At 45.7% G+C, this 25928-nt stretch overlaps 1 protein-coding gene and 1 long non-coding RNA gene across 3 annotated transcripts in view; both read left to right on the forward strand.

The window, feature by feature from the left end:
* The window catches only part of LOC140389856 (transient receptor potential cation channel subfamily V member 6-like), a 218144-nt gene extending 211887 nt beyond the window's left edge, over positions 1 to 6257 (forward strand). The window contains exon 15 of the mRNA XM_072474434.1: positions 5177 to 6257. Within this exon, the coding sequence (XP_072330535.1) occupies positions 5177 to 5351 (175 nt within the window). The 3' untranslated portion in view covers positions 5352 to 6257. The remainder of the gene's footprint in view (positions 1 to 5176) is intronic.
* A 42-nt stretch (positions 6258 to 6299) lies between these two features.
* Positions 6300 to 25928, forward strand: part of LOC140389857 (uncharacterized) — a 76728-nt gene continuing 57099 nt past the window's right edge. Inside the window, exon 1 of one of the 2 annotated variants that reach the window (XR_011934498.1) lies at positions 6300 to 6396. This is a non-coding gene — a long non-coding RNA (uncharacterized lncRNA). Of the gene's footprint in view, positions 6397 to 21839; positions 22350 to 25928 lie in introns of those variants that run through there. The other variant, XR_011934499.1, reaches the window with a different exon arrangement.

The following is a 25928-nucleotide window of genomic DNA, read 5'->3' on the forward strand; positions in this document are numbered from 1 at the left end:
ACAGGCAGCAGGCAGCGCTGCTGGGCTTAGAAGATTTAAGAGTCTGTCGGGCCTGGCAGGCTTTTGCGAAGTGACCCTTCTTCCCACAGCCGTTACAGGTTGCGTTCCATGCCGGGCAGCGTTGTCGGGGGTGATTACTCTGGCTGCAGAAGTAGTACTTCGGGCCTCCAGCGTTGGCCGGCTGCTGCGCGGCGCAGGCTTGCGTCGCACCCGGGTCGGTTGATGGCTGCGCCAACGAGGGTGCCGTGGTTGGAGGTGTAGGCCCGCATGTTCTGGGAGGCCACCTCCAGTGAGTTGGAGAGTTGTACTGTCTCTGGGAGGCCGAGTGTCCCCCCTTCCAATAATCGCTGGCTGATATAGTTCGAGTGCATGCCCATGACGTAGGTGTCCCTGATCAGCAGCTCCGCGTGCTGGGTAGCCGATATCACCCGGCAGTCACAGTTCCGGCAGAGGATGCGCAAGGCACACAGGAATTCCACGAGTGATTCCCCAGGGCTTTGGCGTCTCATGGCGAGGAGGTGCTTAGCATATACCTGGTTAACGGATTTCACGTAATGTCCTTTTAGCAGAATTATAGCCTCCGCGTGTGAGGGCGCGTCCCTGATGAGGTTAAGGACTCTTGGGCTCACCTGTGCGTGGAGGACCTGCTTCTTCTGGAGGTCTGTGAAGTCTTCGTTGAAGGATGCAAGGGACACCTCGAAGCAGCTTAGCCAGTGTTCAAAGGTCTCTATAGCGTCTGCTGCTTGTGGGTCCAGTTGCAAGCGATCAGGCTTGAGTGAGGAGTTCATCTTGAGTGAAGAGTCCATCTTTAGAAGTTTAGTGTATTAAATTGATACACCATCAATAATAGAGGCTGAGTGATAAATGTAACTGAGGCTTTAATACACTAAACAGCAAGCCTCCTGCCTCTGGACCCGAACTGGGTCCGGAGGCGGAGACTTGTCACTTTTATACAGAAGCCTGAGGGGAGGAGCCATAGGCGGAGCCAACCTGGACTAGCCCAGACATGTACAATACAGCACCATGCATATAATACAATAACATGGTTTACCACAGTGGCCTGGCTAAAATCGATCCTTCAGTTAACATCAGTAAAAAAACGGTTATTTAGTCATTATCACATTGCTGTTTGTGGGAGCTTGCAATGTTCAAATTAGCTTGTGTGTCCCCAGCAATACAACAGTGCGTGCAGAATGATTCTAAACCACTTGGGATGTCCTGAGTTCATGAAATGTGTGATATAAAAGCAAGTTTTTTCTTCAGAATACAGCTCAGAGTTAAGAGCAGCTTTTCAGTCTTCTCAGAAGTGTGTAGTAGCATGTCTCACAGTGCCAGAGTTCTGGGCTATTTCCGTTCACAGTATATATCAATGACTTGGAAGAGGCCTAGAGGGAACAGTGTTGTAGTTTGCAGGTGATACCAAATTGGAGATTGAAATATATTTTTAGAAGACGAAGGGAAACTGCAGATGGAGTTGGATAAAATGGAAGGATTGTGCTTCAAATTTGAAAGATGAAATATAATGCGTATAAATGTGAAGTGATGCATTTCGATAAACATGACAGCAGTAATTATACTCCGAGTGGCAGTAGGTACAATGATTTAGAGGAGCAGTGCGACTTGCAAGTAAAGGCTCACAGAATATTAAAGGCTGCACCTCAGGTTGATACGGCTGCACAAATGTTTTATCGAAAGGGATACAGAATATGAAAATACAGAATAAACGATAAGCCTTTATAAAACTCATATAGCTAGAGTGGTGTGTGCTGCATTGCACTTCAGATAACAGAAGGAAGCAGATTCACTAGAATGCTGCCTGGCATGAGGAAATATAAACGCAAAAAGACTTTATGCAACCTGGGGGGTCAGAGGAGAGGAGAAACTCTTGAGTTGTGAGCCTGTGGAAGTTACTTTTGGATCAGCGACTAAGACAGGAATTTTGTTAAACGTTTAAGAATAAGCAAGAAAGGTGTGTGAAGGGGAAGGGATTGTTACGCTAAACAAATAGGATGGATAATAGTAACTCGAGCTACTTGCTTATGTGAAGGGTAAGTGCCAACATGACCTCATTGGGTCAGATGGCTGTTTTTGTTTGTTGCAACTTTCAATGTAGCATGTTTGTGGCATCATTACTAATTGATCTAAATTTAACCCTCGTACCTAACAATGTTCAGCTTTGGACCTAATGTACCAGCTTGGCTCTTAAATAGCTGACCAGTCTAGAAGGTGGCAAAGGAGAAAATGAGCAAGATTGTTTCTTCAGAATACAGTTCAGAGTTGAGAGCAGCTTTTCAGTCTTCTTGGCCTCTTCCAAGTCATTGATATGCACAGTGAAAACCCTATACACAAGCACAAACTTTCAGAACATTACTGGTTCCTGCAGCAGTAAACAATCCAGGTGAAGTGTACGCTTTGTTTGGGGGTATGATAAATGAAGCACGTGTGCTGCTAACTATGAGACAGTGATTGAGGGAGGCGATCAGAAAGGGAATGGGATAACGTAAGAGAGATCTGGAAAAGAAAGGGAAAGAGATGGCAACAAGAAAAAAATAGGGAAAGAGAAAATGAATTAGAAAGGGGAAAGATAAAGAAATGAGAGAAACAGCATGAGTGAAAAAGGGAATGGCATAAGAGGACAGATGACAAGAGAATGAAAAGGGAATGTGAGGGAAATAGAGTGAGGCAATTTTGAGGGCGATTCTGAGAAAAGAGGAAAAATAATAAAAGAGGAAGACTGGAAACAGGAATGAGAAAATTCCATTGAGTTATCGAGAAAATGTTGTAAAAGTGCATTTTAAATTTGGTTATAGCCTTAACATAATGGCTTGCCAGTATAATTCTCATTGCCTTTTGCAGTAGACTGGAACATCACAGGCTGAATTCTCTGTTTGGGAGACTGTTCTACCACAGAGCTGAATCACTGCTGGTTTGCGCTGCCGCTAGGGTCGGTGCCCAGAAGCGATTCACTCTCCCCAGTCATGCAAATTTATGCATGGCGGGGAGTGCAAGCAAGTCGGTTCCAAATCCCACCACTCAAAATAAACATCTCGGAGTTAATTTCTTTTACTTCCTTTTTTCTCAGTTTTTGATGGGTCAGGAACTGACAGTCGTAGAACATAGAATGTACAGTGTAGAAAGAGGCCATTTGACCCATCGAGTCTGCACCGACCCACTTAAGCCCTCACTTACACGCTATTCCTGTAACCCAATAACCCATCTAACCTTTTTGGACACTAAGGGCCATTTAGCATTGGCCAATCCACCTAACCTGCACGTCTTTGTACTGTGGGAGAAAACCGGAGCACCCGGAGGAAACCCACGCAGACATGGGGAGAACATGCAGACTCTGCACAGACAGTGACCCAGCGGGGAATTGAACCTCGGACCCTGGCACTGTGAAGCAACAGTGCTTGCCACTTGTGCTACCGTACTGCCCATAAGTAGCGAGATGTTTATACATTTTGTGGTTATGTTCACAACAGGATTCTTGAGATGCATTCAAGTGTGAAGGGAAATGAAAATAAACAATCCAGATCGCTGGGTATCTGGAAGATATTACCCTGTCACTTACAGCCTACTAAAAGCTATTTCTCTTTGAAAGTGAATAGAAACCTTGCAGATCAAAAAATCAGAGGGGATTTAAAGCCCTATGATGTGTTTTGACTTTCTAACAGCTGCTGCTTTCTAGACATCTGTCGGAGGAAGCAGGTGTATGGGGCAGGAAGGGAAAGAAGTGATTTTTAATTTTTTTCTGGATGGACTGCTCTTTAGCTTCCAGCCAAGGGCAACTGGTGTGTGTGTTTTTGTGTGTGAAAGGGAGGGGGGATTCTCATTGGTGGGGTGAGGGGGGGGGGGGGTCTCATAGATGGAAAGGTTCCCATATAGGTGGGGGGGATTCTCAGATATATGGTATGGGGGTCACTGATATTGGGGTCTGGTGGGGGGGCTGGGGGATGGGATGGGCAGGATTTGCATTGTGTGGGGAGGGGGGCTTCCAATGGACCTTGGGGGCACCTACCTTAAATACGTACCCTCTTGGTCCACTGTGAGGTTCACCGCATCAGGGCCACGCTGGCAAATACTTGCACCAATCCACGCCTTCAATCCTGGTCAAGGAGTCCGGGGCATCACTGAATCCGAGGTGCAGCCCATTAATAGGATAAAAATGGGTTCAAATGACACATCTGCATCCACCTGCTGGCATGGGGCATGAACCTCAATGCGGCCACCGGCTTGGGGGGGGGGAGGTGGAGCATGAACTCCGATCCCTATTTCCCCCCCCCCCCCAACACGAGATTCTCCGCCGCATCGGGAACTCCGCTACTGACGGCAGGCAGCGGAGAACTCCCACTCTTTCCCCCCACCCCAACATGTTTCCAGAGTGTAACCAGCAGGATGGAAGGGCAATTGTTAGTCTTGTGGTAAGCTGTCCCATTAATGACATATATAATGATCCAAATTTCAGTTTACGGCCTGTTGATAGAATCTGTGAAATTGAAATAATTCCTCTGGCATTCAAAAAAAAACTGGTAAACTTTTTAAATGTTGATGGAAGGCCAGAGAACTAAGGGGCTAGCCATTTAGGACAAAGATGAGGAGAGAATTCTTAATTCAAAGGGTTGTGAATCTAAGGTAGACAGAACTTCCCACAGGTAACCGAGGGAAATGGGCAGCGGGTGGGAAGGTGGAGTTGAAGCCCTCGATAAACCATGAGATTGAATGGTGGTGGAGGCTCAGTTGGGCCATATAGTATACTCCTGCTCCTATCTCTCGTGTCTAACTTGTGCTACATCCAAACAAGTGTCATGCGTTTATATGCATAGAGACGGTGGACGCTTAACAAAAATGTGTGAAAGGGTTTTGCCTTTATTGGAGGTAACGCTAAGGGAACTATCACCTCTTCCTCAGGTGTAACGCCATGTCTGAAAAAGCAGAGTTTCCCTTGACGGGGTCAGAAATGATCAATATTTATTATGAATGGAAAATGTCACATGGGACGTAAGCATTCTAATAAAAATTCTTAGTGGCATCTCACAAATTCTGGAGTCCTGAACTCCAACTGGCACATAGAAAGGATCTGAAAAATGTTGGGTGTTTTCATAATAGTAAAGTTACAGTATACATTCCTCGTTTGTAATCTGTAACTTAATGTAGATTGGTCACTTTTCTGTTCAAGGGTCGAAGAAAGAAGTGACTACCAAAAGGCAAGAAAGAAGTCTGAAAATGAGGAGAAGGAAAATGTAACCCACCCAAGGAAAAATCGGAGCGCCTATCGTTGGAAACTCATCCATAAAAACATTTCAAAAAGTCTTAAAAAGAATGAAGATGCATGTGATATGACTACTTTGTAAATTTTGATCACTGTAACACGACAGGTATTGGTTTTCAGGATCACATAATTACTTTACTGAACATTACGAAGCCAGGCTTACAAGACCAATATCCCAATGGACAGCGGACAGCTCTTCCTCAGGTGTACACACTGCATTGAAAGAAGCATTTAAAATTTCAGTGAAGCTGAATTTCAACAGATCAATTAAAATTCTAAATGTTCTTGGAATGTAATATAACCTGTGCTACAACTTAGACAACTCAATATGGATGTTGTTTGATATTATATTGTTTGTACTTTAAGATTGGATAGCCGCTTTATTAGATACACAGAATCAATATTAACAAATGTAACTAGAAAATCTATTGTCATTTGCAAAGTGGGACTTAATATTAATTGACTGCAGTAGAAATATTTCAAAGAAATAAGACTACAATAATACAAAGAGTCAAATTTAAGACAAGACTAAGTGGACCTTTAATGTGCATTTATAAATTATAGCAGTTTTGTTGTCACAGTTTTTAGATAGAATCTTTAAACTGTGATGACAAAACAGCTTTCAGTATGAAGTTACTATGACACAGTTTTTAAATGATCTGTGAAATGTGATACAGGATGTTACTGAACACAGAGCAAGGATGAAAGTTTTTTTTATACATAAAATGTAAGTAAATGAAAAATTATAATCTTATACAGTATTTTAATATAAGGTACAAAATGCTACTGTATTCGAAGGGGTGACACTGCTGCTGACTATTGTAACACTATGTACCAAAATAAACCTCAAACAAGATTTTACTGAAAAACAAATCAAGAAACATACAGTGGCTCTGTATTAATAGGAATGTTGCAGAAAGTCAAAACGGAAAATGTGCACAGTTTGAAAGCTGCGTATGATGTTCAACGACTAAAGATGTTTGAATATAGTGAGCATAGACAACATTCGAGAATAAGACAATAATTATTTTACATTGTTGAATTCTAAGTGCTAAAATGTTCTTCAATCTGATTAAACCTACAGTATGACTTGCACAACTGAGCAATGGGCAATGGGAGTAATTCAGGTAGGCTATGACGATTCTAAATACATTGAAATTCTATGGCGGCTTTTCTTGCCAAGGTTGGTAATATGAAGCATTGCAAATTTTGATGTCTTGCAGGAAATGCAAACTCACAATTAAACAAACTTAAGTTGAATTAGTTTGCTTATCTCATCCAGTGACTTGTTTGTTACTTTGGTTTTTAAAGAATGGATATTAAAATATATAGCTCACAAAAATAAATGCCTGGTGGAACTGATCAGTCGAGTTGGGAACTAGTTTGTATCGTTAAGATACTTCTACAACCTCAATTCTCTTCTTTGTTGTGCCAAAGATTTTCATCTACATTCAGAAGCAGAAGCTACAAAATCTAACATAAACTAAAATTTTTGCTCAAAATTTATTACATCAATGCATTGTCTAATTTCTTTTAAGATATCAGGGGCGTGTTTCTCCATCCCGCCGTGCCAAATTTCTGGTTCAGCACGCTGTTGGGATTCTCCGTTTTGCTGGCTGGTCAATGGGGTATCCCATTGTGGGGCAGCCCCACGCCATCAGGAAACCCCCGGGCTGCCGGCAAAATGAGCATCCCGAAGGCGGAGAATTCAGCCCCATGTATTAGTCCCTGGCTAAGTAGACTAGCAGACAGTCCTGAGGACGAGTGTTCTCCTATGATTCAGAGCTTGTGTTCTAGAGGTTTAGCAGTGTGGAGCCATGTCTTACTACTACGTGACAAAGTACATTGGTGTAATAACCTGCCTCATCACGAGGTTACAATCACTAAAATATACATTATTGTTTTCTACACAAAATTTTATTTATTTCTCCCAGTTAAAGGTATTGGATAGAGCAGTGTGCAAATACTTCTGAAAAATTAACAACAGTTTTCTTTCGGTATCACAATTGGTGATTCTAACTGTGATGTTTAATTAATAACCTTGACGTGGGTGTGCAGGGCACAATTTCAAAATTTGCAAATGGTACAACTTTTGAGGAGGATGGCAAAAGGGCAGAATTTTACCAAAACGTGGCAAAGTTTCAGGTCTTGACTGAAAACGGGCATATTACTCCCCAGAAAAACAGGCAGGTTTTAACTCGTTATCTTCTGATGCTTTGTCAAAAAAAGCAGGGGGTGTGTTTTGCTGTGGCAGGGTGGGGCCCGATAGAGCCAACAAACCTGGCTCCACATAGGTCGGCAAGCCAATTTTAGAAGGTGCCCTGATTGCAAACTGCTGTTCAGACCGGCACTCGAAAATCTCACTGGCACAAATCCTGTTATTGCTCTCTCGCGAGAGTTAGCAGCCAAAATGGAATTTGGGCCTGTGGCGAACAGGCCCTGAGAATCTCACCCATAGACCTCAAGAGGACATGGACAGGCTGGTGGAATGGGTAAACATGTGACCTGAAATTTAATACCATGAAGTATGAAGTGATACACATTGGTGAAAAGAATGAGGAGACACAATAGAAAATAAAAATAAATGGTACAATTTTAAAGGGAGTGCAGCAACAGTAAGGCCAAGGGTTTAATGTTCACAATTTTTTGAATGGGACAGGACAGGTTGAGAAAGAAGTTAATAAGGCTTTATAAAGGCTGGATTTTCATCCTTGAGGTGACTAACGGGAGTCAGGAACCCACAAGCCTCAGCAGAAGTGCCATAAAGATGGGATTCTCATTGGGGGGTGCGAATGCAGGCGGCATTCAGGCCAGCTGACCCAGGAAAATGTTTGGAGGCAGCCATAGGGCTGCCAGGTGCAGAGGAAAGTTAATTAAAAGGCTTGCCTCGGTTCTGTAGGACTTAATCCTAATTAAATTATTAACAGAAAGACCTATGTGCCCTCACCCATCACCCCCCCCCCCCACAAACCACCCATGCCACCTTATGCCTTCATATCCCCATGCCAAGCTATATCCCTCAAACATCCCTTGTGGCTCCTCATGTGCTGAATGCCAAGCCAAGGCACTGCCATGCCCATTTATCCATTGTACACTCAACAGAAGTAAACAACCCAATAGTGACATTAGGATATGTAAAGAAAATCTTTTTTAAATCATTCATCGATAACTTTCCACTTTTGAAAGAATGTCTTTTTACTATAGCCCAATAAAAGTGTCAATTACCCAGAGACCTTTAATATCAATAACAGAAACTGCAAAAACCACCTTAGCTTGTGTAAATAAACATTGGCTCTCTGTCAATTGGTCTATGCTGTCAATTTCACAGAGTCATCAATCAAGCAATGTTCTCTCTGGTGCTCTGGTGTTTCAAACATTTAATGGATTTTGGGCCTCTCAACCATACCTCCTTATCTACTCTTGGCACGAAGGACTTTAGGTTATGCTTGGCTTTGCACGGGGGCATGAGGAGGGTCTTATGAATTTACTTTTCAAAACGATCCCCTCATCTAGTCTATGGTTGACAACACCTCTTGAGTCGCTATGATCCACAACTCTGAAAACCTGGCCCAACTGCATGAAAATTGCGGAGGACTAGGCCATGCTTATACCCGCGATGGAGCTGCCCAGGTTGGTTTGACCCAAACCAGCCACTCTTAAGTGCAATTCCTGAAAATCGGAAACTCTGAGATTGGGCTCGGGAATCTCGGAATCAGGTCCTGGCTGCCATTTATAAAGGACTCTTGAGTCATCCTGACTTGTTGAAAATCCAGTCCATAAGAATGCGAAAGCAAGGAAGTTATGCTGAACCTTTAGAAAGCACTAGTTTGGGTTGAACTGGAATATTACGCTGGATTGGAGCAAAGTACTTTAGGACGGATGTGAAGGCATTAGAGAGACTACAGAAATTATTCGCAAGGATACTTCCAAGGATGAGGGAGTTCAGTTATATTGAATTATTCGAGATGCTGAAGCTGTTCTATAATAGTGATGCTCAAAATCATGAGGCGGCTGGGCGGAGTAAATGGGGAGAAACTGTTCTCCTTGGCAGAAGAACCAGAGGGCACCAATTTTAAATGATTGGAAAATGAACCATTGGTGACATGAGGAAAAACATTTTTTTACACTGATAATAGTTAGGATCTGGAATGCCTGAAATTGTAGTGGAAGTAGATGCAATTGTGGATTTCCAAAGCTAGTCTGAATAGAAAACAAAATGCTAGACTATGCGGTAGGACAGAGGTGTGGAACTGCTTATAGATACGCTGGGCCAAATGGCCTCCTCCTGTTCTGTAATCATTCTACGATTTTATGTAATATGATCACAGTATAATTAACATTTATACATAACCTTTGCACTAGAAAACTAAGTATTCCCTGGGACTATTCTCTTAGCAGCCAAAGAATCCTATATGTTTTCGGATCATTTCATCATCTCTCTCTATATTTGTTTGGATCTTGGATTTATTCTTTTCTGGATTGTCACTCGGTCTTTCATTACACCCGTTCCAGCTGAGGTTATTCATGAATGCCCTGCGTTCTCAACCTTGCCCCTCACGTGAGGTGTTGTGATCTTCAGGTTAAATCACCATCAGTCAGCTCTCCCCCTCAAAGGGGAAAGCAACCTATGGTCATCTGGGACTATGGGACTTTACGTACCTTTACCTAGACATGTTAACAAACAGGATTAATCATCAACTCCTTTCACTGGGAGTCTGTTCCACATTCTTCTGCTGCTCTACATGTTCCAATTTGATTACTTGACTGTGAAAAAATTTATGCAACAGCATATTCAAGATGAATAAATAATAACAACCTTTAACAACTTAATCTGATTGTCGGATTGATCAAGTAGTCAACTGAGAAATTACTTTGTACAATGTAATTATATAAGAATATATGTTATAAGTTTTCAAATAATATGCTTTGTCAATGTCTACTCCATAAACCACCAGCTCTTGAATAAAAATCAAATAATCATCCATTTACTTCACTATTAGCAACATTAGCTGCATAGAATCCCGACAGTGCAGAAGGAGGCCATTCAGCCATTCAAGTCTGCACCGACCCTCAGAAAGAACTCCCTACTACGCCCCCTCCCCCCCCCCCCCCCCCCCCCCCCCCCCCCCCCCCCCACACTATCATCCCTGCAACCCCATAACCTAACCTACACATCTCTGGACAGAAACAATCAATTTAGCATGGCCAATCCACCTAACCAGCACATCTTTGTACTGTGGGAGGAAACAGGAGCACCCGGAGGAAACCCACAAAGACACAAGGAGAGCGTGCAGACTCCACACAGACAGTGAACCAAGGCTGGAATTGAACCCTGGTGCGCTGAGGCAGCAGTGCTAACCGCTGTGCCACCATGCCGCCCCACATATAGAAATTCAATTTGCATCATTGTCCACAAGCATTGGGATAGATGTTTAAAGCCAGCTATGGTGAATTAACTCCATGATTACAGATGCTGCTTCCAATAGTGACTATCATAACACTCTGGAGACAAAAGCATAACAGAACATTGGCAGGTGTTAAACAAGATACAACTGCCATCAACTGAATTTTAACACATCAACCCTCACCAAGGTCAAATCCAAATACAAACCATGCATATAGACTTCAATGCATCCTATTGAACAATCAGCCACTTGCTTAATTATCACAACATTGTAACAAGTGGTCCCAAACCTTTGAGTGCACGATGTCACTGCCCACAAATTGCAACAAAATAACACAAGAACCTGCACTGATGTCACACCTTTAAGATCGGATAGCATTCAAAGGTGTTTTATTAGACAGCATTATCAAATATAATTTCACACTGGACCACATAATGAAATAGAAGGACGAGTGACCAAAACGTGTGGCAAAGACAGAATTCACTTATTGAAAACAAACTTACATAGAAAGTTCAGACCTGCTTCCTAAAATGCTACATTATGGTTCTGAATACTATTCTTGTAAAACGACATTCAAAAATTTGCTGTGCTGTATATTTAAATCGGCAGATTAAATATTTTTCAGTTCAAATTGTAGTTTTAAAGTAAGGCAGGCGGCAGTCAACCATTTAAAAAAAATGATTGGACAAATTAAGGTTCTCGACAACATGAATAAGAGTTTTATTCGGCGTGGGTTCATTCAGATCCAAAATCGGTACACCTTTTGCACAAATGGAGAGGTTCCTTGGCATCGAAGCACTGCCGTGATCTCCGAATCTACTAAATTTGTTGCTCTGTTTGGTTGACATTATGTAAGTTCACACATTTGGCTGCAGAGGATAGGAAAACACCCCAAAACCATCTTCAAAACACTGTCATGGTCAAAGGGTTGTCACTTGGCTGTAAAAACAGCATAAAACACACTAACTGAGAACATATACTGGCTTTAGCTTGCGTTTTAATATTATATATGCAGTTCCATAGTTAAAAGCTGTGATTTTTCAGGCTCGCTCATCAGAGGCGCAAATCCTGTAAAGGCAGGTTACTGAGGCCAAAAACTGGATTTGTACCAGCGAGAACTCTGGTTGCGGTGTTCCTGGGTCCTCCCTGCCTTCATACCCAGCGTGAATCTCATTACCATCAATTTAAATTGATTTAAATATGCTTAAACGACTTAATGCTATTGTTTCTGGGGTCGTCAGATGTTCCCCTGCCAGTGTGACGTCACCCCAGTGGAATCATTACTGGTTTCAAAAAATGGATACCAGTCATGATGACCATGCCAGGGGCTCACAGGTGAGTAGAGCCCCTGAGCGGTGAGGGACATGGCTAGGCAGTGCCATGGCACTGCCCCCTGGCAGGGAACCCCATTGATGAGGGGGGGGGGGTGTTCCCACTATGTGAGGGTGCCAGCGATGGTGTTTCGGGGTGGGGGGGGAGCGGGCACTGAAACCGCAATTCTGGCGATTGTGGGTAGGTGGGTGGGCACTGAAGCTCCGATGCCGATGATGGTGGATAGGTGGGTGGACAGTGAAGCCCCGTGATGGTGGGTAGGTGGTAGGCACTGAAGCCCCGTGATGGTGGGTAGCTGGGTGGGCACTGAAGCCCCATTGACAGCGATGGTGGGTGGGCACTGAAGCCCCGTGCCGCCGATGGTGGGCAGGTTTGTGGGCACTGAAGCTCCAATGCCGACGATGGTATGTCGGCACTTGAGCCCCAATGCCAGTTTTGGGGGAGAGGGGGGTTACTGAAGCCCCAAAGCTGGCAATGGTGGTGGGGTGGGGGGTTTGGTGGATGCACGTAATGCCCAAGCTGGCAAAGCTGCGTGTTGGAACTTGTCTTTGACCTTGAGGTCGAGGCACCCTTTAAAAATGGTGCCCTGATCTCTAGCAAGCCGGGCTTGCTGGTTCTATTAGGCTCCGCCCCACCAGAGCACAAAACTCGCCCCTGCCTTTTTGTGACAGTGTCAGAAGATCTGGGGCAGGATTCTCCGCCCCGTCACACCCGCTTTCTGGTGCGGTGCAACCCCACCGGCAGCAGGATTCTCCGTCCCGGCCGCTGGCCAATTGGGTTTCCCATTGTGGGCACCCCCATGCCGTCGGGAAATCCACGGGCGTGAGTGCTCTGCCGGCGAAACGGAGGATCCCACCGACGGAGAATCCAACGAAGTGAAAACCTGGCTCTGTTTCCAGGGAGAAAGACGCCGGCCAACGTTCACTGAATGGGTACAATTTAGACACAATAGAAGAGAATAAGACATTTCAGTGTATTGTACTACCTTATTTAAATACTAAATCTGCTTTGCAATGGGTAACTGTAGAATTAAAAGTTAAATCTCATGGACATTACAAACCCCAGAGCTATAAAAGTAATTGAACATTTGCAAGGGATTAGCACAGCTGGAATGTGCTGTGCTCATTTGTTGCCAGCTTATTCAACAAAGAGAAGGAACAAGCTATTTGTTGATCTGTCCTGTGACCAGCTGAAATACAACTATTTTTTCCCAATTACCCAACATAACGCACGTAACATTTTTAGCATTTGTTTTCTTCCCACATGAACACTGTTTATCATCTGAGAACCAATAAATGCTATTTGTGCCCTCAGTGCACCCTCGCTTTCATTTTCACAGCAACCGTCCAACAGCTACAGAATGGTTCACTTTTAACCCTGGCTGCTGGAAGCATTTCAGTTAGGGGTGCCAACGGCTCCCTGATTGACCGGACATTTCCTGGACGCTGCTGTTAGCAGCCTCAGCTGGGAAGTACTGTGTATTATCGGTTTGCATCTGCATGCCTCCATCATCCATATTTACAATTCCTGCCTCCACCCGCCTACCTGCCCATCATTTTAAAAATCAGTCCAAAATGTCTTCAGTGGATCGCACCCAGTCACCTGAAATGCAGCTTGCCACATGTTTGGTGTGAAGCAGGACCAGTAGCAGTGAAAACCCCCACTGCTCTGCTGAAAATGTCAGAACTCTGTCTTTTTGCCAGCAGCAGGTGACTGGCAGTACACAGTGAGGTGATAGAAGCCTAAGGAATCCCCTTGGCATGTGTTGATTGCGAACAATTGCATTTATGTCATTCAACATAGAAAAGTGCCCCAATTTTTAAATCAAGTTGTTGTCAGTTAGGGGAGGCAATGGAGGTCAGCGAACACAGGGGTGATGGATGGAGGAATGGGAATATTGGAATGGTCTTCAATAATGCAACCTTCTGGGCAGCATGGTGGCGCAGTGGCTAGCACTGCTACCTCACGGCGCCGAGGTCCCAGGTTTGATCCCGGCTCTGGGTCACTGTCCGTGTGGAGTTTGCACATTCTCTCTGTGTTTGCGTGGGTTTCGCCCCCACAACCCCAAAGGATGTGTAGGCTAGGTGGATTGGCCACGCTAACTTGCCCCTTAATTGGAAAAAATGGATTGGGTACTCTAAATTTTTTTTTAAATGCAACCTTCTGCAAGTTATGTTAAATATTAGTGAAATTATGCAAAAAACAATAGCCAGCATTGTAGGAGGAATGAAGCTACTTTCACAATCTCATTAAACCATAATTCATGACATTTCAAGTTGACAATATAATTTACTCTCTCCTGCCTTCCACACCATCACAGATTTTCCCTTTTTGTTCTTTCCCCACCTCATTTCCCTGCTTCTGTGCTTACTTAAAATCTATCATCTCTCTAACGTTTTCCATTTCTGATTAAAGATCCCCCACCTGAAACATGACCTGTTTCTCTCTCCACAGGTGTTGTCTGGCCTGCTGAACATTTCCAGAATTCATTGTTTTTCAGAGTTACAGCATGCCCACTATTTTGCTTGTTTTGGAGATTATTTTTGGAGGGAAGATCACTTGAGGTGGGAACTATAGATATGTTAGCAGTGGTGATTTTCCACAATAATTCCAGCCCACAACCAGATTATCCAGGAATCTGCAGGAATTGAAGATTGACCTCTATACTATTAACCAACCACCAGAAATGCATCCATGGTTCGCACATGTGTTCTTTTACCTCCTGCCCCCAGTCATCTGCCTCCCTGTTCATGTGTTGAGTATGCCGGGTCTGCGTGGACTGCGTATGTCGGAGTCTGCAATGAGTTGCTGTACTGACCGGACGGTCCTGCGCTGCGACTGGGATCGCTGTGTATTGGGCAGTTGAGCAGATCTGCACAGGGCTGCGTAGTGGCCAAGCTTGCCACACTGGAGACAGCGTCACAATTTCGAATGACATTGCCGCATTAAATAGGCAGAGCCACAATTTTTGCACGTCATGGCGCCGACGTCAGGACGCATGCGCGGTGCAGTCAAACGATATGCACACCTGTGCAGTTTGGTCGTCGGCCTCGCCGTCCCCTTGGTCGTGGCGCAGGAGCCCGGGTAAAGCGTGCAAAATGGCCGCCCTCATCCAGACTCATGCCCTGGAGCTGTTTTACGGTCTGCACCCGCTGCGCATAGTGGGGGCCTTGCCGTGCCATCTCTGCCGCCTTGATATGGGAGTACCGGTTGTGAGCGTGCTCGTATAGGACGCAGGTTTCGATGCGATGGTAAGGGTGAGCTGCTTAACTTTAAGGAGCTGCTGGTGAAGGGGATCGGAGTGGACCCCGAAAACGATCTGGTCACGGATCATGGAGTCGGAAGTGGAGCCGTAGTTGCAGGACTGCGCGAAGATACGGAGATGGGTTAAGAAGGACTGAAAAGGTTCATCCTTACCCTGAAGCCTCTGCTGGAACACATAGCGTTCAAAGCTCTCGTTGACTTTGATGTCACAGTGGCTGTTGGACTTCAGCAGGACTGTTTTAAACTTTGTCTTGTCCTCGCCTTCAGCAAAGGTGAGGGAGTTGAAGATGTGGATAGCGTGGTCCCCGGCTGTAGAGAGAAAGAGAGCGATCTTCCTGGCATCCGATGCGGTTTCGAGGTCGGTGGCGTCAAGATTCAGCTGGAACTTCTGCTTGAAAATCTTCCAGTTAGAACCAAGGTTGCCGGTGATGCGGAGCTGCGGGGGAGGGCGGACACTATCCATGTTACCGGGTGGCTGATTGCTGGTCAAAGGCAGACTATCTCAAGGTAGGTCGTCAAACTCGAGCATGACTCACTGGTACCATGACGTGTTGGGTATGCCGGGTCTGCGAGGACTGCGTTTACTGCAGCAGAGAGAGACACAGGCTTCCAACACTTGAAGAAATGCAATTCGATTTTATTGAACTCTTAATTATCATGCATACTTTAACTGTGGGTTGACACTATGCTGACTTGAATGGAGACCTGAGGCTAACCTGACCAGACTATCTTACTACCACATGGTGTATGTTCTAGTTACTGCTCACGGGCTCTGACTGTCTCAGAGGCTGGATCCCAAGAGAGCGGGAAAACTAGTGCCCTCTGTCTTTATAGTTGTCGTGTCCTGTCTGGTGATTGGCTGCTGTGTTCTGTGTGTTCACTGGTCATCCTGTGTGTTAATCATTGCCTGTGCACCATCATATGCCTGTGTGTAAATTATGACACCTGTCACTTCAGGCTCTACAGTTATAGTTGCCTTATTCTGGTGACAGACATTCCTTGCCTCCCATTTCAAGAAATGGCCTGGAATTTCCCCTGAAATTTCCTTGTGGTTGATCCAGAACCAACCATGAGAAAACCCCTTATATTTTGAATAAGGATTCCAACTTTCCATGGAATCCCTACTGTGCAGAAGGAGGCCGTTTGGCACATCAACTCTGCACTGACGCTTCGAAAGAACATCCTACCGAGGCCCAAAAGAGAAAATGCTGGAAAATCTCAGCAAGTCTGGCAGCATCTGTAGGGAGAGAAAAGAGCTAACGCTTCGAGTCCGATGACTCTTTGTCAAAACTAACAGGCAGAGAAAGTGGGAAAAATTTATACTGTGGAGTGAGAATGAAAGATGAGTCATCGCCACAGAAACCCAGGGAAACCGGGTGCTAATGGCCACAGAAACCAAGGGGAAAGAGTGCTGATGGCAGTCCCCAGAGAGAACAACAGATGTGAAAGGTCAAACTGCAGGGAAACTAACATCAGAGGATGAACTGTAGATGTGGGGCGAGGGGAAGGGGGAAACAAAGAGGAGACAGGTGAAGGAAAGGTGGATGAGATTGGCCTGCTGCAATGTTCCAGTGAAGCAGAACGCAAACTGGAGGAACAACATCTCATCTTCCGGTTAGGCACGCTACAGCCTTCCGGCCTGAACATCGAATTCAACAACTTCAGATGATCAGTTCTACCCCACCCCGACAATCTCATCCACCTTTCCTTCACCTGTCTCCTCTTTGCTTCCCCTTCCCCTCTTCCCACATCTACAGTTCATCCTCTGATGTTAGTTTCCGTGCTGTTTGACCTTTCACATCTGTTGTTCTCTCTGGGGACTGCCATTAGAACTCTTTCCCTTGGTTTCTGTGGCCATTAGCACCCGGTCATTTTGGCTGGAGACGAAGTTGAATTCAAACTGAGGCTTTATTAGTATCTGAAGTGTGGCCTCCTACATCAGCTGACGAAATGCCTGCTAGCTGAAGGCCACGCATATTTATAACCCGGCTCCTGGGCGGAGCTAGCATGCAGGGGCCCAGGTGAACCTGTAGTTCAGATTCTACCGTACAACCCTTAATATAGGAACACAGTGGTTTACCACAGAGACTTCGGATAAAAACGACTCAGCTGTGAACAAACAAATAACGAAGACACAAAACCCATTCTGGAGAAACTGGCTCCAGAGGCATATGGTGAATTGTCTCAGGCCTATGAAATGGTTCCGGTAGTGGACTCGAGGCCATGAGTTAGAGGAGGAGATGACTGTTTCAATATGCAGTTCTATGACGATGGATGATATGAATATCGTATCACAGAATGAGGATGAACCATTATGTATCATTTTACAAGAGAATAAATCACCACTTGATTCTTTAGGAACAGATGACTTATGCATTGTAATTTCAAGTGACAAGGCGCCATCACTTGGGGCTCAAACACAGGATGCAGGGACAGCACCCAATGTTGGAGATGTGGATCCAACCCAGGTACCAGAGTGCGAGGCTCTGCAGCCACTCATTGAAGGTGCAGACTTGACCACGACCGCACAATCTCTCGGAAGTACGCCAACACAAGACGTCTCAGCAGAAAATCCACAAACTACTGCTCCCATGGCTCAGGCCAGTGGCAAAATGGATGCTGCCAAACCCAAGCGAGAAAAAGAGGAGCAGTCACAAAGTCAGTCACACAATCGATCTCAAAACAACAAAGAAGAGAAGGCGAGTGGGGGATACCGTGAGTCCCACTGATGACACCAAGCAAGAAGACGTTGACAATGTGGCCGACAGGCCAGAGAATACACAACGACGCTGCAGCAAAAAGCATTGCGTAATGACATGAACGAGGCTAGTGACACCAGAGAGCACGCAACGATGCACTAGCAAAAAACATTGCGTAAAGACTTGAAAGAAGCTATTGTCGCAGGTATGGCCAACAAGGATACCGGTCGTCAGGACGCATCACATCAAAAGACTAAGGCACAGAAGACTGGCATGAAAACCAGCCTTCCAGAAAGATGACAAGAGCCCAGACAATCAGTGGGGTGATCCTGTTGGAGATGCACAATGAGCGGTGCTCAAGGGACACACTTAGCAGGCATATCATGTGAACTGAAGCACAGTTAAATCTGAGGAGAAATCTTTTCCACCAACAGTTCTTAAGAGCTACAATAGACAGAGGAGTGGAATCCACCCCACCCCACCCTTGCAGCCAGCCTATTTGCAGGCTGGTGAAATTTGGATGGGGGGGGGCGGTGCGAGTCCACTGCCTTTCTACCCACCCCCAAGCTGTCCCTTTAATAGGGTGGGTGGGAGGCACATCCACCCCACCTTCCCTTAGAGCTATTGAGGCTCTTAACTGGATGATTAATTCATTCCACTCCCCCTTACAATAATACATGCTGGGGAAGGTGGAAGATCTCCGGTGAAAAGGCAGAAAAGTAGGTGGGGGTACATTCTATGGTGGGATGCCCTGGTGGCCTACAAAATGATACACCCCACCCCCCTGTATAGAGAGCTGGAGATTGCGGGGTTGCCCGAGGAGAGAATAGTGACCGACTGTGAGTTTGGTCTGCACCAGAGAAATGAGGATCCGCTGTCCCTTCATACGGATGACCTGCCTCAAATGAGTTGTTAATGTCCCACAAAACTATTCTTCCCTTTCACACATCAATTGTCGTGCAGGATCACCATCTGCTGAGGCCAGGCCATCTGGAGTCGTAACCAGCCCAGCCACCCATTAGAACACCTCTGGGGAGAGCTCCAAGGAGAACACCGGCGATGAGTCACGGTTACTACCCGCACCTTCCACCAGGGCAGAGACGCACAGCTCGGTGGGCGACATCAGTGTCAGGCTTCGGGAGCATTATCTGGTGAGCAACCTGGCACCACGCATGTTAGCTACAGTGCCACTTGGGCGCATTGGCAGCACCAGGCTTGCACCCAGGTTGAACTGCCAGGGTGCCAAGCTGGCACTGCCAGGGTGCCAAGCTGGCACCAGCAGTGCCAAGGCACCACCCTGCCCTGCAGCCGGGGGCCTCCAATCTCCTGGGAGACCTCCACGAGTGCGGTTCCGCTGGTCCCCGTTTGTGGGGACCTGTGCTGAATGGCGCTCGCCCGAAGTCTCCGAGGCGAAACGGATGAATCCCAAGCCTCAGGTACCTTGGGAATCTGCACAGTAGAGTGAGGCTTACTGCCCAAATGATCCTGCCCAAATGGGGATTCCATTGGGGATTCACATCGCAACCTCTCGCAAAATCACGTATCTCGCGAGGCATGGTGAACCGGGTAGATCCCGGGAGCGGGGTCTCCCGGCTTTGATCGGCCATGCTGCGCCGCGGCGAGCTGCTTTTCTGTGCAGTGTGACCATTTAATCGTGCCCACAGAAATGCTTTGGTCGAATTCCACCCAGGATGTTATTATACAGGACATTATTGTTCTCACAGCTGCACAGAGGTCTGTTCCCATGATGATCAGGGGCTGGATTCTCCAAAAGTAGGGCTATGTCCCCACGCCGGCGTAGAAACGCTGCCATTTCACTCCAGACTTTCCTGAAAAAAATATAGAGCAAGTCATTCACCAGCAGGGGGCTGGATCCCTCAGCTCCCCCCCCCCCCCCCCACCAGGCGTGGTTAGAAACATGCAGTCGAAAACTCAGCTGGTCAGGACCGGTGTATCGCTGGGAGGGTCTCTGGCAATGGCCCCCCCAGCCGCACGTCGTGATTCACGGGCGAGCGATTCTCCGGAGACCGGGGAATCGCGGAAGGGCACCGGGCCCAATTCTTGTGTAAAAGTTGATTCACCGCCCCCGCGCCAAATGCGATTTTGGTGCGGGGCTGCAGAGAATCCAGCCCCAGGAGTTTAGGAGTGACCAAGTGTCACAGCTGAAATTGGTAGCAATGAGACTGCTGACTTTCATCTAAGTGTAACATCCAGAACAATCGATAATCGCAAAATGTCAAACGGTTTGCAAAAATGAACCAGTCTGACACCGTGGCATTGGACATCATGGGCGAAATTCTCCCGAAACGGCGCGATGTCCGCCGACTGACGCCCAAAACGGCGCCAATCAGATGGGCATCGCGCCGCCCCAAAGGTGCGGAATGCTCCGCATCTTTGGGGGCCGAGCCCCAACATTGAGGGGCTAGGCCGACACCGGAGGAATTTTCGCCCCGCCAGCTGGCGGAAACGGCCTTTGTTGCCCCGCCAGCTGGCGCGGAAATGACATCTCCGGGCGGCGCATGCGCGGGAGCATCAGCGGCCGTTGACAGTTTCCCACGCATGCGCAGTGGAGGGAGTCTCTTCCGCCTCCGCCATGATGGAGACAGTGGCGGAGGCGGAAGGGAAAGAGTGCCCCCACGGCACAGGCCCGCCCGCGGATCGGTGGGCCCCGATCACGGGCCAGGCCACCGTGGGGGCACCCCCCGGGGCCAGATCGCCCCGCGCCCCCCCCAGGACCCCGGAGCCCACCCACGCCGCCTTGTCCCGCCGTTCAAAAGGTGGTTTAATCCACGCCGGCGGGACAGGCAATTTATCGGCGGGACTTCGGCCCATCCGGGCTGGAGAATCGAGCGGGAGGCCCGCCAACCGGCGCGGCCCGATTCCCGCCCCCGCTGAATATCCGGTACCGGAGACTTCGGCAACCAGCGGGGGCGGGATTCACGGCAGCCCCCGGTGATTCTCCAACCCGGCGGGGGGTCGGAGAATGACGCCCCAGATCATCAGTTTACAACACATCTCCTGAGCTGCTCCACTCCCACTAAACTATTTCACTTACCCCTCCCACAGGGGAAGCACTTAGCACATGATTCAAATACACAGCAAAGCATAAACTATCCCCAGGGAAAGTACCAGAGTGAAAACACTAGCAACATTTACTAATAACTTGTAAGGAATTTATTATTCATTATGTGTGCTGTGCACACCGTGGTTTATTCTCATGATGCAGCATTAATTTGAAAGGATTGGCATTGAAGGAGGCGAATTTAGTTTTGAGGGAATGTTTTTCGAAGTATATTGATCTATTGTATCAGACACAAATAAAAAGGACTACTAATGCATTGAATAGATTAGCGACCTCATCAATAAAACCTTGATATTGGCCACTGGCTGCTTACAATGATATTTCAGCCCAGATATCTTCTGGCTGATTTCTACAGCCTTGCGCTGCTTTTGCCTGTGATATAAACCTCTTTGAATGGTCATTTATTTTAACTGAATGGTCATTTATTTTAACCATGAGCAGATTATGCATTAACATGCCAATGCCTTGGCTGGTTTCATGAATTGTTGCTTCAAGATGTCCACATTGTTTGTGTTTAGTAATTATCTTGTTGCAGCTCTATGCTATGGCAGCTCTCAATATTATAAGCCTAAAGAATTTAAGCTTTGTTTCTAAGAAGCATTGTTGTGGTCTGCTTTTGCTTCAAATCTCAATGCAGAAGATTTAAAAAGTGGCCTAACTGTTAATTGGAAATCAACATAGTTTGTTGCCATTCATGAAGGCTAGCGACAGGGAAGGTAATGGCACAATGGTATTGTCACTGGACTAGTAATGCAGAGACCCAGGGTACTGCTCTGGAGACCCGGGTTCAAACCCACCATGGCAGTGTGTGAAATTCAGTACAAATCTGGAATTCAAAGTCCAATGATGACCATGAAACCTATGTGGTTCACTAATGTCCTTTAAGAAGGGAATCTGCTACTCTTACCTGGCCAGGCATCCATCTGACTCCAGACCCACAGCAAATGCCCTCTGAAGTGGCCTAGTTCAAGGGCAATTAGTTCCCATGAACCAATTAAAAAAAAATGTATGGGTGCAGTTACATGCTTGATTTTAGGGATTCCTTTGGATTGAAAAAAAATCTTGGCCCTCTTATTTTACTGTAGGATTTTCAGGGATTGGTGATATTTTACATCTGATGCACATGCGGATTACAGATTGACTGACCGAAGTTACTAATGGTAGCTTGGAATAAACTGAAGCGACAAGTGTTCAAGGGGGTGGTGACTGGATATATCATGGTGGGGTGGAAGTGCCAAATATTTATCAGTTGCTCCTTACTACATCAGAGCTCACAAAGGCTGTTCAAACATTTCCAAGTGTGTGTGTGCTTTGATCTACAGACAATTATATGGAGGTGGAAATGCAGGTGTATAATCTGCTTTTGGTGTGTACAAACCTGTCACACATCTGTTCAGTGCTGTTAGTGATATGTAATGCTGCAGTGTTTCAATGAAGCTCAAGGAACATAAGACCATAAGACATGGGAGCAGAATTCGGCCATTCGGCATATCGCGTCTGCTCCACCATTCAATCACGGCTGATATGTTTCTCATCCCCATTTTCCCCATAGTCCCCGATCCTCTTATTAATCTATCTCTGTCTTAAAGACACAGTGATTTCACCTCCACAGCCTTCTACATAGATACATAGAAGATAGGAGAAGGCCTTTTGGCCCTTCGAGCCTGCTCTGCCATTTATCACGATCATGGCTGATGATCCAACTCGATAGCCTAGCCCTGCTTTCTCCCCATAGCCTTTGATCCCATTCACCCCAAGTGCTATATCTAGCCGCCTCTTGAATATATTCAATTTTTTAGCATCAACTACTTCATGTGGTTTTCCCCAGGCTCATCACTCTTTCGGTGAAGAAATGTCTCCTCATCTCTATCCAAAATGGTTTACCCTGAATCCTCAGACTGTGACCCCTGGTTCTGGACACACCCACCATTGGTAATATCTTCCCTGCATCTACCCTGTCTAGTCCTGTTAGAATTTTATAAGTCCCTATGAGATCCCCCCTCATTCTTCTGAACTCCAGCGAGAACAATCCTAACCTAGTCAATCTCTCCTCATATGACAGTCCCTGGAATCAGTCTAGTAAACTGTCACTGCACTCCCTCGAGAGCAAGAACATCCTTCCTCAAAAAAGGAGATCAAAACTGCACACAATATTCTAGGTGTGGCCTCACCAAGGCCCTGTATAATTGCAACAACACAATCTTGCTCCTGCATTCGAAACTTCTCGCAATGAAGGCCAACATACCATTAGCCTTCTTTACCGCTGCTGCACCTGAATGCTTACCTTCAACGACTGGTGCACAAGTACACCCAGGTCCCGCTGCTCACTCCCCTCTCCCAATTTACAACCGTTCAGGTAGTAATCTGCCTTAACCCAAGAGAAACTGCTGGAAAATCTCAGCAGGTCTGGAAGCATCTGGAGGGAGAGAATAGAGCTAACCTTTCGAGTCCAAGCTTTGCCCTTTGTCAAAGCTCTGCCTTCCTGTAATCTGCCTTCCTGTTTTTGCTTCCAAAGTGAAAAACCTCACACTTATCCAAATAATACTGCATCTGCCATTGATTTGTCCATTCGCCCAACCTGTCCAGATCATGCTGTAGGATCTCTGCATTCTCGTCACAGTTCACCCTCCCACCCAACGTGGTATCATCTGCAAACTTTGAGATGTTACATCCAAATCATTAATACATATTAATACCACTGATCCTGGTGGCACCTCATTTGTTACTGCCTGCCAATTTGAAAATGGCCCATTAATTCCTACTCTTTGTCTCCTCTCTGCCAACCAGTTTTTTTATCCACCTCAATACACATTCCCTAATCCCATGCACTATAATCTTGCACAATAATCTCTTATACGGGACTTTGTCAGACGCCTTCTGAAAGTCCAAATATACCACATCGACTAGCTCCCCCTTGTCAACTGTATTAGGTACATCTTCAAAGAATTCCAACAGATTTGCCAAGCATGATTTTCCCTTCATAAATCCATGCTGATTCTGACTGATCCTGCCACTGCTTTCTAAATGTTGCGCTATAACATCCTTGATAATGGATTCAAGCATTTTCCCCACTACCGATGTTAGTCTTAATGGTCTATAATTCCCTGTTTTCTCTCTACCTCCCTTTTTAAATATTGGAGTAACATTAGCCGCCCTCCAATCTGCAGGGACTGTTCCAGAGTCTAGAGAATACCGGAAGATGACCACCGATGCATCCACTATTTCCAGAGCCACCTCCTTAAGCACTCTGGGATGCAGATCCTCAGGCCCTGGGGATTTATCTGCCTTCAATCCCATCAATTTTCCCAGCACCATTTCTTTACTAATATTGATCTCCCTCAGTTCTTTCCTCTCACTAAACCTTTCATTCTCCAACATTTCTGGTATCATATTGCATGATTCCACCCCTTTTTTGCGGTAATAATTTCCACAGATTCACCACCATTGGCTGAAGAAATTCCTCCTCATCTCTATTTTAAAGGATCGTCCCTTCAGCCTCAGGCCGTGCCCTTGGGTTCTTCAAACAGCATTTCACCTTCTGATAAGGCACTTCACAGCATTCTGGACACAACATTGAGTTCAACGGTTTCAGACTATGAATTCTGTCCTCCATTTTGATTCTTTTTTTTTCTATGTGCTGGTCTAAATTATGTTTTCTGCTTTTTTTTTTGCTTTTGGATAGAGTTGTTCATTATTCTAGCATTCACAATCACTTTGGCAAATGTTTTGTTTCTTAGCTGCAACCATTACCACACACTTTGCCTTATGTTCCATGGTACCTTTGTCATTTAATTTCTCTGACCCTATCTACTAAGAGCTCAAAGAGTACAGTCTTTCTGGTAATAATAAGTTATTGAGTGGGGATGTTCAGTGGTTGGGTCACAGTCCAAACAAAGATTGGACTACGAGTTAGATAGTTGTCATTTGATTTGAGTAGAGATCTTTTTTTCAACAGCATAAATTAGGTCAAGTTTGAATCTAACAGAACAGAAATCAGAAGGTTCCGAAGAAAACAGATTATGAATAAAGGGAAGAGTCGCTGAGAGGATTAGTGTCACTTCAGTTGATCTCAATGAAAATCAAAAGGCATTAGATCTGCAGAATATGTAGGAAAATATACTTCTTGATATCCATTCCCATAATGCTGAAATTTTAGATCATCTTTGTCTCCTATGAGAACAATTGAATACTTTGGAGCTACAATCCACTTACGTGCTCGCACATAAATACTCATTTCTATAAAATTATTTTGTGTTTCAGTTTAATGAGAATATTCCACCCCTTTGCCAGAGAACATCACACACCAAGACACCCAGCATAACTATAATTGACTACCTTAATACTATCCGTGTATTTATGAATGTGTTATGCTCCGTTTTTTCGGTTGCAATAAAGTGTGGGATCAGCAAAGCTTTATATATAATGTATGGACAGGGGCGAGAACCTCTGGCCTCCCAGCTGCATGTTTTTCGGTGGCAGGATTCTCTGTTCCCGCTGCTGTCCATGGGAATTCCCATTGAAGACACCCCGTGCTGGTGGGAAACCCATGGGTGGGAGTGCGCGGCCAGCAGGACCAGAGAATCCTGTCGCCAGCGAACAGAGAGAGAATTCTGACCTCTGTTTCGGGTTCTTGCGGCTGTCTGCTATTAAAAAGATGTTTATTGTTTATGGTCTTGAAATTATACTTTGCAAAGATTAGCCACAAATACTAAATGCAATCTCAGTTTGATAGTTTATCAGAGTAATGAACATATATTATAAATTGGTTAATACCTATGTAAAAACGACAGACCAAGGGATTAGGAACATAGGAATTAGGAGCAGAAATAAGCAATTTAGCCCTTCGAGCCTGCTCCGCCATTCAATCAGATCACAGG

The sequence above is a fragment of the Scyliorhinus torazame genome, chromosome 14, assembly GCF_047496885.1.
Source record: "Scyliorhinus torazame isolate Kashiwa2021f chromosome 14, sScyTor2.1, whole genome shotgun sequence".
Taxonomy (NCBI): Eukaryota; Metazoa; Chordata; class Chondrichthyes; order Carcharhiniformes; family Scyliorhinidae; genus Scyliorhinus; species Scyliorhinus torazame.